The 11,559-nt window shown below is 41.2% G+C and overlaps 1 protein-coding gene across 1 annotated transcript in view; it reads left to right on the forward strand.

Moving 5' to 3' along the window:
* Positions 1-11,559, forward strand: part of LOC126235601 (uncharacterized) — a 305,745-nt gene that overhangs the window by 50,581 nt on the left and 243,605 nt on the right. Inside the window, exon 4 of the mRNA XM_049944313.1 lies at positions 2,743-2,779. Coding sequence (XP_049800270.1) covers positions 2,743-2,779 — 37 coding nt within the window. The remainder of the gene's footprint in view (positions 1-2,742; positions 2,780-11,559) is intronic.

The raw sequence follows: 11,559 nt of genomic DNA on the forward strand, positions 1-11,559 counted from the left end.
CACCACCCTCCGTGTCCTGAATGGTACATCCTGGGGAGCGGACCAAGTGGTCCTTCTCCACCTCTATCGTGCCTTAGTGTGCTCGAAATTGGACTATAGAAGCATAGTTTACTCCTCTGTTTAGCCGCCTATTTTTCGGCGTCTCGACTCTATCCACCACCGTGGATTACGTTTAGTATCTACAGCTTTTTACACCAGCCCTGTGGAAAGCCTTTATGCTGAGACTGCTGAACCTCCACTGTCCAATCGGCGAGCAGTCCTTCTGAGTCGTTATGCTAGCCATCTGTCTTCCATGCCTGCTAATCCAGCCCATGACATTTTCTTCGACGCCTTCTTGGATTTAGGGTATGCAGGCCGCCCTCCCTCCCTCCCTACTACCACCGCTTCCATCAACAGCTCCATTCTCTTTCCTTCCACTTTCCTAAAACTTTCTTGAGAACTTGGGGTACAGCACCACCTTGGCTCTGTCCCCAGACCTGGTTGCTCCATGATCTTTGTCAGCTTCCGAAGGATGGTACCCCTTCACTTGTTTACTGTCGGGCATTTTCTGCTCAATGCGCACAAATGAAGGATGCCACATTTATTTACACTGATGGCTCAAATACATCATTTTGTATAGGGAGTGCCTATATTGTTGGAGACACCCCAAATCAATTTCGGCTTCCTGACCAGTGTTCCGTTTATACTGCGGAGTTTTACACTGTTCTCCAGGCTGTCCAAAACATCTGTCACCATCAGCGGATACGGTATGTTATCTGTTCAGATTCTCTCAGCTCTCTCCTCAGTCTCCAAGCTCTCGACCCTGTACACCCACTGGTCCACCGGATTCAGGACAGCCTCTGCTTGCTCCAATTTGGGGGCATCTCGGTGGCATTCCTCTAGATCCCAGGACACGTTGGTATCTGTGGAAATGAGGCAGCCGATATAGCGACCAAGGCTGCAGTCTCTCTTCTCTGGCCAGCTATTCGCACGATTCCCTTCACCGATCTATGGAGTGTTTTATGTCGTCGTGTTGTTCTTTTATGGCACGCACATTGGTCGACACTTCTCCATAATAAATTGCGGGACGTGAAAGCTCTTCCCTGTGCTTCAAATTCTTCCTCCTGAACACGTCGTCGGGAGGAGGTAATTTTAACTAGACTCTGGATAGGGCACTGTCTTTTTAGCCATTGACATCTTTTAAGCGGTGATCCTCCCCCACTCTGTCCCCACTGCTCTCAGCTGTGGATGGTAAGACACCTTTTAATTGAGTACCCCTATTTTACTCCGTTACGCGCCCGTCTACAGCTGTCGCCTGATATATCGTCAATTTTAGCATATAACGCGCTCAGCCGATTGCGATCTTGAGTTTATTAGTGCCAGTGAGATGACGTGAGGGGCAACCAAACCCTTTCTGTAGTGGTTTTTCATGCTTTACTCCTGCTTTTAGTTTTACAATTTTTTGAGTTTTGCTCCCTTAGCTGCTGGTTCCATTTTCGTTTTTTACCTTTTCCTAAGTCACAGACTGGGCGCTAATGACCATAGCAGTTTTGCGCCCTAAAAAAAAAGAAAGAAAAGAAAAAAAAAAGAAAAACCAACTGAGGAAAATACAGGCGGCAGAAATGAGATCCTAAAGGAGTATTAATGGTGGTGTGAGGGTGGATACAATGCAAAATGAAGATATTAGGAAAGACTGAATGTAGGATCAATACATAATAAAACATTTAAAAAGATACAAAACCAGACTCTACAAAGGTAATGTAGCAGTACATGCTGAGTGGCAGAAGGGATGGAAGATGGCCTGAGAGATTGTGGAGACAACTGTAAAACCAGAGCGGGCAAGAATCCCTGACTCATAAAGTGAAAAAGAAGTAGAAGAAGAAAGGAAAAAACTGCAGCAAACTACCCCTTAGAGAATAACGAGCAAAAAGGATCATACAGACTCAAGCCCAGAAATCCTGTACAGTACATTACAGCACTCAACATGCTGAGACAAGACAACCATTAGAGAACCTGTCCGAAGTGGTTCCCACAGGCTTCTAAGCAAGTGTGGACATGATGCAGCTACATCTGACACCAATTTTCAAATGTCCATTTACTAGTTCACTTAACTGTTCCACTCCCTCTTCTGTTGTGTGGGGCAACCTCAGATGGCTCTCTGGGACCAAGAATCAATTTCAAATTTCTGCCCTGGTAGCAGCAGATATAGGCATAATAAACCCTATCACTCTCTCTATGATCTGTAATTTTATAATGGTCTCTTATTCATTTCCCCCTCCATGATCCTTCGGACTACTCCACCAGATCATATTTGAGGGGTGTTCTTTCCAGCAAACTATGCTGCACTTCTATTTCAGTCACTGGCATTATCCTTGCACCAGCCTTCATGCATCTAGCACCTGTAGTCTACATTCCCACCTTGTTGACTTGTGTTTTGTGGGCTCCTTTGTTCTGCTCTGTGGCAGTGGCTGTAAGTGGCAGCTGGCAGCTCTAGTGAATTCAGACAGTTAAGCTCAATTGAAATAGAAATATTTTGTGATTCTTCATTTGTATTATTATGCAGTTTTCGTCAATTGGACTTTAATAAAATTTCTCATGTATCTACTCGTCACTGCACCTGATTCGTAATCTCTGTCATTATATAATTCACCAACTTACTAACATGTGCAGTGAGATGACATTCCGCTGACACATTTGAAGGTGTTTGATTTATGCTTAAATTCAGTTCATGTAAAGTTATTCAGCTTTTTAATTTTATTGCAGGAGCAGGAAGAGGTACACCCAGAGGAGGTACTGGCAGGTGAGATTTTTGCTTTCTTCAGTAGCTTAATTACATATTGAAGTTATCACTTTAATATTTTATTATTTGGTATTTTTTCCATATTATTTTTGCTAAACTATTTTAGTGAAACAGTTGTTCAAAATTTTTTACTTATACTTGAACTTGGCACTGGATGTTAATTACATGGTACATAATTCATACTGAAAATTGGCAGTGCCTTTGTAACTACAAAAGATTGGTCACAAATGTGCAGTTGTGTTTAAAATTATACAGTGGTAGATTGTGAGGGAAACATGATGAAAGAGAAAGAAGACAAATTTTTAACTATCAAATTGACATTTAAAAATTAGTCATTGTAAAGGTGAGCTAACATTACAAATTGGCCCACTACATTTATTTATTTATTTATTTATTTCTTACACCATGGATCCAACTGTGACAATTTCGCATGGATGTAGTGTGTGTCAATTTTTACATTGTCAGTGACAAGTACTTGTACACTATGTTTACAGGTAAAGAGTATAAAGTTACTTAACCACTACAATGATCCATAACACAATATAATGGAATGAGAATCCTTAGACCTACAGATTACAGGTATAAAACAAAGTAAATTAAACCTGAAAAGGTCATATAACCCAGACTGTTAAATATAAGCAGTTAACACTAAAAGAGTTACATATGTGACAAGAATGTTCAGCTTAATGTTTAATTTATATGATAATACATCATACACTCCTGGAAATGGAAAAAAGAACACATTGACACCGGTGTGTCAGACCCACCATACTTGCTCCGGACACTGCGAGAGGGCTGTACAAGCAATGATCACACGCACGGCACAGCGGACACACCAGGAACCGCGGTGTTGGGCGTCGAATGGCGCTAGCTGCGCAGCATTTGTGCACCGCCGCCGTCAGTGTCAGCCAGTTTGCCGTGGCATACGGAGCTCCATCGCAGTCTTTAACACTGGTAGCATGCCGCGACAGCGTGGACGTGAACCGTATGTGCAGTTGACGGACTTTGAGCGAGGGCGTATAGTGGGCATGCGGGAGGCCGGGTGGACGTACCGCCGAATTGCTCAACACGTGGGGCGTGAGGTCTCCACAGTACATCGATGTTGTCGCCAGTGGTCGGCGGAAGGTGCACGTGCCCGTCGACCTGGGACCGGGCCGCAGCGACGCACGGATGCACGCCAAGACCGTAGGATCCTACGCAGTGCCGTAGGGGACCGCACCGCCACTTCCCAGCAAATTAGGGACACTGTTGCTCCTGGGGTATCGGCGAGGACCATTCGCAACCGTCTCCATGAAGCTGGGCTATGGTCCCGCACACCGTTAGGCCGTCTTCCGCTCACGCCCCAACATCGTGCAGCCCGCCTCCAGTGGTGTCGCGACAGGCGTGAATGGAGGGACGAATGGAGACGTGTCGTCTTCAGCGATGAGAGTCGCTTCTGCCTTGGTGCCAATGATGGTCGTATGCATGTTTGGCGCCGTGCAGGTGAGCGCCACAATCAGGACTGCATACGACCGAGGCACACAGGGCCAACACCCGGCGTCATGGTGTGGGGAGCGATCTCCTACACTGGCCGTACACCACTGGTGATCGTCGAGGGGACACTGAATAGTGCACGGTACATCCAAACCGTCATCGAACCCATCGTTCTACCATTCCTAGACCGGCAAGGGAACTTGCTGTTCCAACAGGACAATGCACGTCCGCATGTATCCCGTGCCACCCAACGTGCTCTAGAAGGTGTAAGTCAACTACCCTGGCCAGCAAGATCTCCGGATCTGTCCCCCATTGAGCATGTTTGGGACTGGATGAAGCGTCGTCTCACGCGGTCTGCACGTCCAGCACGAACGCTGGTCCAACTGAGGCGCCAGGTGGAAATGGCATGGCAAGCCATTCCACAGGACTACATCCAGCATCTCTACGATCGTCTCCATGGGAGAATAGCAGCCTGCATTGCTGCGAAAGGTGGATATACACTGTACTAGTGGCGACATTGTGCATGCTCTGTTGCCTGTGTCTATGTGCCTGTGGTTCTATCAGTGTGATCATGTGATGTATCTGACCCCAGGAATGTGTCAATAAAGTTTCCCCTTCCTGGGACAATGAATTCACGGTGTTCTTATTTCAATTTCCAGGAGTGTATTTTAAGGCCGTTTCTCACTGTGTTTCATAAACTCTTCCAAACTGTAAATTGACATGGCTAAAAGAAATTGCCTCAGAAGCTCTTTAAATGTAGATTTGTTGGCAATTTCACATTTGATTTCTGGAGGAAGAGCATTAAATATCTTTATACCAGAGGACTGTACACCCTTCTGCACAATCTTCAAATTTTTACCTTCAGTGTGGAAATCATGTTTCCTCCTTGTGTTATACTGATGGTATTCACTGTTACATTTGTATAAATCAGTGTTTTTACTTATGAAACACATAAGTCAGTATATATATTGAGAAGTAGTTGTAAGAATTCCCAGATTCCGGAATAGGCTTCTGCAGCTGCATCTAGGATCTACACCAGACATCACTCTTACAACACGCTTCTGAGCAATGAATATTTTCTTTGCAAGAGGTTGATTTACCCAGAAAATAATTCCATATGCCATCAAAGAATGGAAGTAACCATAGTATGCCGTTTTTTTAATGCTTAAGTTTGCACTGACAGAGATGATGCGCATTGCAAAAACTGAAGAGCTGAGTCTCTTGTAAAGATCTAAAATGTGATGGGACCAGTTTACTCTACAGTCAATCTTCACGCCTAGAAACTTTGTTACTTCCACTCTTTCTATGACCTGTGTGGCATATTTAACAGTCATTTCTTCCTCATTTTTGGCAGTTGGGGTGAACTGAATATAATTAGTCTTACTCAGGTTAAGTGAAAGACCATTTGCAGTAAACCATTTCATTAAATCTATAAGAATAGTATTAACAGACTCTTGAACATTTTCACATTTAAGACCATTAACCATTATGTTAGTATCATCTGCAAAGATGGTAAAATTGCACTGAATCATTGAAGAATAAGGTAAATCATTTATAAATAACAGGAACAGTAAAGGACCAAGAATAGAGCCCTGTGGAACTCCACAATTTATGTGTCTCCATTCCGATGAAATCATTCCACCACACAAATTGTCTGACTTATCTAAGACTACTTTCTGTTTCCTCTCTGTCAGGTATGACTGAAGCCAGTTATTTGCTACACCACTTATTCCTAGATGGTCTGCCTTCAGTAACAGTATTTGGTGGTTCACAGTGTCAAAGGCTTTACATAAATCACAAAATAACCCTGTTGTCACCATTTTCTCATTTAGAGATTCCAAAACCTTATCTATAAAAGCATATATTGCTTGTTCAGTTGACAGACCTTTCCGGAAACCAAACTGATGTTTGCTGAGAATATTGAATTTATATAGGTGTTCTAAAATTCTAGAATACATGAGCTTTTCTAGTACCTTTGAAAACACAGTCAGGAGAGATATTGGTCTGAAATTTTTAACATCAGTTTTCTCCCCTTTCTTAAAGAGAGGCTTCACGATAGCATACTTTAGTCTATCAGGAACAATTCCTTGCTGCAAAGAGGCATTGAAAATATGACACAGTATATTGCGTACAGAAGTACAACACTGCTTTAACAATTTGCTAGAAATATTGTCTACTCCACAGGAGTTCTTGGTTTTCATGGAGGCAATTGTTCTTTCAATTTCTGATACTGTAACAGGTCTAATATGCATTTGGATGATTTTGTTAGGGAAAGCATTTCGCAAAAAGGTCAGGGCATCATTCACAGAACCCTTGCAGCCTATTTGCTCAGACACTGACAGGAAGTGTTTATTAAAGATTTAAGCTATGATCTCAGGATTTTGCACAAGATTCCCTTCATGTTTGATTATGAAGTTTTCTACAGCTCTTTTTTTATTGTTCCCTGTCTCCTTGTTAACTATTTGCCAGACAGTCTTCATTTTATTATTGGAGTTATCAATTTCTTTTACATAATACAGTGCTTTTGATGTCTGAATAACTTTCTTTAGGATTTTACAATACATGTTATAATGGCTGATTAATTCTCTGTCCCTTGACCCTCTGGTTGCAACATAAAGTTCTCTCTTATATTTACATGACACTCGAATACCCTTTGTGATCCATGGCTTCTTTAAGGACGAGGAAATATTGTTCCTAACAAACTTTTTAGGAAAAGCTTCTTCAAAGTGGGATAGGAATTCATTTATGAATATGTTGAACTTTGTATCAACATCATCTACTCTGCGAACTGAATTCCAATCTTCATGCTGCAGCTTATGGTTAAAAAATTCCAGGGTCTCTTTGTTCATAAGTCTGATTGCCTTCCAGGATGGGACTGCTTTCTTGACAGGTCTGTAGTCATGTAGAGTGAGGAGCTGTCCATCATGGTCTGATATGCCATTTACTATTGCAGTGACAGTGAAGTTCTGGTATAAATTTACATCTAAAAATATATTGTCTATCAGAGATTGACAGTCAGGTGTGATCCTAGTAGGAAAGTCAACCACTGATGTAAGATTGTAGGAACTCAGCAAATTCTGGAGCTCTACTTTGTTGTTGCATTCCATTGCGAAGTTGACATTAAAGTCCCCAAGTAAGATAATGTCATTATTTTTAGAAAATAAGGTTGATAGTAACAATTCTAACTGAACCATAAAGACTGTGAAATTGGTTCCTGGTGCCCTGTACACTGTAACTACTATTAATTTGGAACTGTTTAATGTCACTTCTATTGCACACACTTCAAACTGTTGGTCACTGCAATATTTCCTTACATCTACAGATCTAAAAGTTAAATTATTCTTAATGAAAATTACTACTCCACCTTTTCTCGTGCTATCTCTACAGTAGTAGGTGGCAAGGCTATAACTGTCTATATGTAACATTTCAATTCCTTCTGTAATATGGTGTTCAGAGAAACATAAGATCTGAGCATTGTTCATAAAGTTTTTGTTATTTATGTTAACTTCTAATTGATCTAGTTTGCTTCTTATTCCCCTTATGTTTTGATGAAAAATGGAGAAGTTGTTTGGATTATTACCTATTTTGGTGGTTTCTTCTTTCTCGTGCCTGTGGTTAAAAAATCCTTCAGATGAGGAGGACACACAACTTTACGTTTACCTCCTGTTCTCTGTGATGATGTCGATTTTTCTTCAGTAGATGCTTCATTCTTTACTGAAGATGATGAAACTGATGACTTGCTTGTTGATTTACCTTGAGCTGATGCTGCCAATTCCCTTGGAGATGATGAAGCTATTGACTTGCTTGCAGGTGGGGATAAGATTGCTGTTGCTGTAGGCTCCAGGGGTTGTACTGCTGTTGCAGCTGGTGTTTCTGCTGGCAGTGATATTTTTGACGAACTGCATGTAGGCAGGTGCACAAGTGGTGTTGCTGTAGGTTCACAGAGTGGAAATGCTGCCTTTTCTTCTTCTGCAGTACATGTAACCATTGAGTTATCTCTGTTTGGTGAAGAAACAGAATCATCTGAGCATCTAGGTACTGAAACTTCTGATCCATTCATTTTCTTCGTTTTTGTTATTAAGCATACTGGCAGAGGGATTACAGCACGACCTTCCACTGTGTTGCAGTTAATAGAATTTAATAATTGTTTGCACATAGCTTCCTTTCTCTGTGTGTTCCTGTGCATACCATGCTTTGTAAAGTGAGCTCTCTCCATGCTGTTTGCGTCAATAAAGGTAGCCTGTGGGAAACTGCAGCAGAGTTTTCTTACTTTCCTGTTGACTTTGTTAATTTCTAGGTTAACACACGAGCTACTTATTAAGTCATGCCTATGTGGAACACTAAGCACGAAAACTTTTATATGTGAGAGTTTTTCCAAAGTTTCTTTGAGTGCTCTTGTTGCATGATGGCTTTCATTACCATAAACATCGTTTGCACCACCTATTATGACACAGACAGAGGAATTTTTTGTTAGCTTTTCACAGTTTTTCACAATCTCGCCAAGAGGTGCACCTGATTTCACAACACTAGTAATTTTGTAGCGAGATTGCATAGCTATCATTATACTGGCTACTCCTTTGGCATGGCTATCTCCTAATATACATATTTCACTTTTATTTGGCACTGGATTGACATTAAGTTTCTTCCCTGTAGATTTACAAGTTAAACTCACTTTTTTGAGGTTGCTGTTTTCATCATTGGCAGACTTAAACATCACACTCGCAGCGTTTAATTGTTCAGTAGGCCTGTGTAATAACAGCTTGCTGCACTTGTTAGTATTTGCCGAGAATAATGTTAACATAGGTTCATGATGTTTTGAATGGATCGTTTCTATAGGATTAGGGAAACGATTACAAATAACACTTTCTTCCGAGTTTCTTCTTTTTTCAAAAGAACTTACCACTTTTTCAATGTCGAGGACGTATTTTCTTGCATTCTGTAAATCCTGTTTCAGACAATCTTCAACGGATTCATTGTGACCATTTAAAAATTTCGTGAGAGCAGTTACTTGTGGATCACACTGCGTCTGGCCACAACAACATGAGTGATCTGTCGTATTTATTTTACACAAACACGATGAGTGAATCCACTTATTAATCACTGGACACAATCTGATACCTTCTATAACCTCTTCATTGCACAATACGCAATTTATATCAATAATACTACTAAATTTCGCGGAGCAGTTTACTATAACGTCTATACTCGCCGCCATCTTTTCTATCCAGTCGATAAGTAGTAATGTTTAGATCACAGTTCCCTTATTCTGTAGTCGTGGCTCATATTAAAATCATCATCTTGAGTTAAATATATTTACGTATACAACTATCACTCAGCACAGTTGAGCTTCTTAAAGAGGAAAATTTCCAATGTTATTGGGGACTGGATCAAGTTAACCATATTCACGGCCAGTGATTTGAAAACTCATCATCATGTCTTGAAACGAAGAGTATTGTCCCTGTAATCCTGCTTCTCTCCCAAAGCTGTATTTTGCTACCTGACTGATGTGTGAAATAGCCTGGGTGCCACCCAGGGTGCGATTTGTGCTTTTACCAGGGGGGGGGGGGAGGAATGTCTTAGGGGGTTAGTAGAGTTATATATGTTACTAGCTTGGACCGTGGCATTACGCATGGTTAAACAGCTATTTATAAATAGATGTTAATGCTGAAACTCACTATTGACGCGTATGCACTATCAGAAAAGCTATCCCTTGTTATATCTGTAAAAGTACATTATAGGTAAAGCTTATTTACAAAATCATCTACGTACGGGTACAGATATACAAGGGGAATTCGAAAAGAAGAGGCACATTAGTGAAAAGTTGTACTTATTCTAATGATAGAAAACTGTAACATATTAATAGTATTACTAGTAAGACTTATTAATAACATTCATTATTTGGCTCCACAAATTTATATGTAAAGTTTTACTCCAGTGCATGGGAAATAAGCATCCCAGGTTGGGATGCAAAACTAAAACCAGAGGAGGGGATGGTCTGATGCAGAGTGGGGGAAATCCCCCCATCCCCCCCTGCAAATCGCACACTGGTGCCACCATTATCCCTCGCCTGCCAAGAGGGTAATTGACTACGCAATGACAACATGCTACTGAGTACAAGATGCCTGACTTGGTCATAGCTTCACAACCTGTGTACTATATTCTCGAGACCCATCTCCAATTCTGTCACCCCTTCCACTCCAATATCAGCTTCCCTAATTTAAACATATGGGAGTTCTCCTTCGCTCATGCTTAAGTTCCGCAATCCTCCTTCCCTCAGTACCTGTATGTGTCCCTGTGCCTCTTAGCGTCTTATATTACTCCCTGTTCCAACTCACCCCATCACTGACATTCTCAATCAATCAGTCCACCACAACTCCTCATGCAGTTGGCCTGCAGGTTTAAGAAAATTTATTGACTGACACAGGGACAGAGTGTGGCAAATGTTATTCCAGACTTAGCCTTTGATTGTTTATTTCTACATTAACAGTTTCATGACCAACAGAACATCTTAGGCTGGTGCATAAGACTCAAATATTTTCTAGAATTCCAAAAACACACACTATACGTAATGGAGACTTAAATAATCGAAAATAATATAATCTGCTTCACTGATCACTGAAGTCTGCCAATGTTGGGGTAACTTTCTGAATCCATAACTGTAAAAATCATGTGCTTTTGTAGCAAAGAACTTGTAGAGCCATGTTCAAAGTGTATTTTCACCCCAAAAGAAAGTTTGTGAAGATCATTCAACAGAGAGCAGAAAAGGTGAAATCTGTGGGTGCAATGTCAGGTGAAAAGGTGGTTGCAGATTGACTTCCCAACCCAGTTGTTGTATAGTGTTACTGGCCAGTGTCGCAGAATTCCGGTTGCTGTTATTGTGGAATAGCATCACTTCACACAGTCTTCCTAGTTGTTGTTCTGGGATTTCATCTGGAAGATGTCTGTTGATGACAATAAATGGCAACAGGAGAGTTACACCTCATGCAAGCAACTCTTTGTACACCACATGGCCACTGTTCCACCAGATGCATAACACAATCTTATGTGGATGCATGCAAGTCTTTTTATGTGGCATTACTGCTTTGTTTGGACTAAACCATTTCTTTCTTTTCTTTCCCTTGCATTAGCACAAAGACAAATTTTCTAGTCATCAGTAATGGTGCAGGATAGGAATGATAGGTGGTGTTCACACACAAATCGATGACAAGCAAGTGGATAATGCACATATGGCCAACCAGTAATTTTTCTCATTTGGCTTGTGTTTCTCATATGCTTCATTGTTGAACCTTCTCCATTGCATTCAAGTG

This window comes from Schistocerca nitens, chromosome 2 (assembly GCF_023898315.1).
Source record: "Schistocerca nitens isolate TAMUIC-IGC-003100 chromosome 2, iqSchNite1.1, whole genome shotgun sequence".
NCBI lineage: Eukaryota > Metazoa > Arthropoda > Insecta > Orthoptera > Acrididae > Schistocerca > Schistocerca nitens.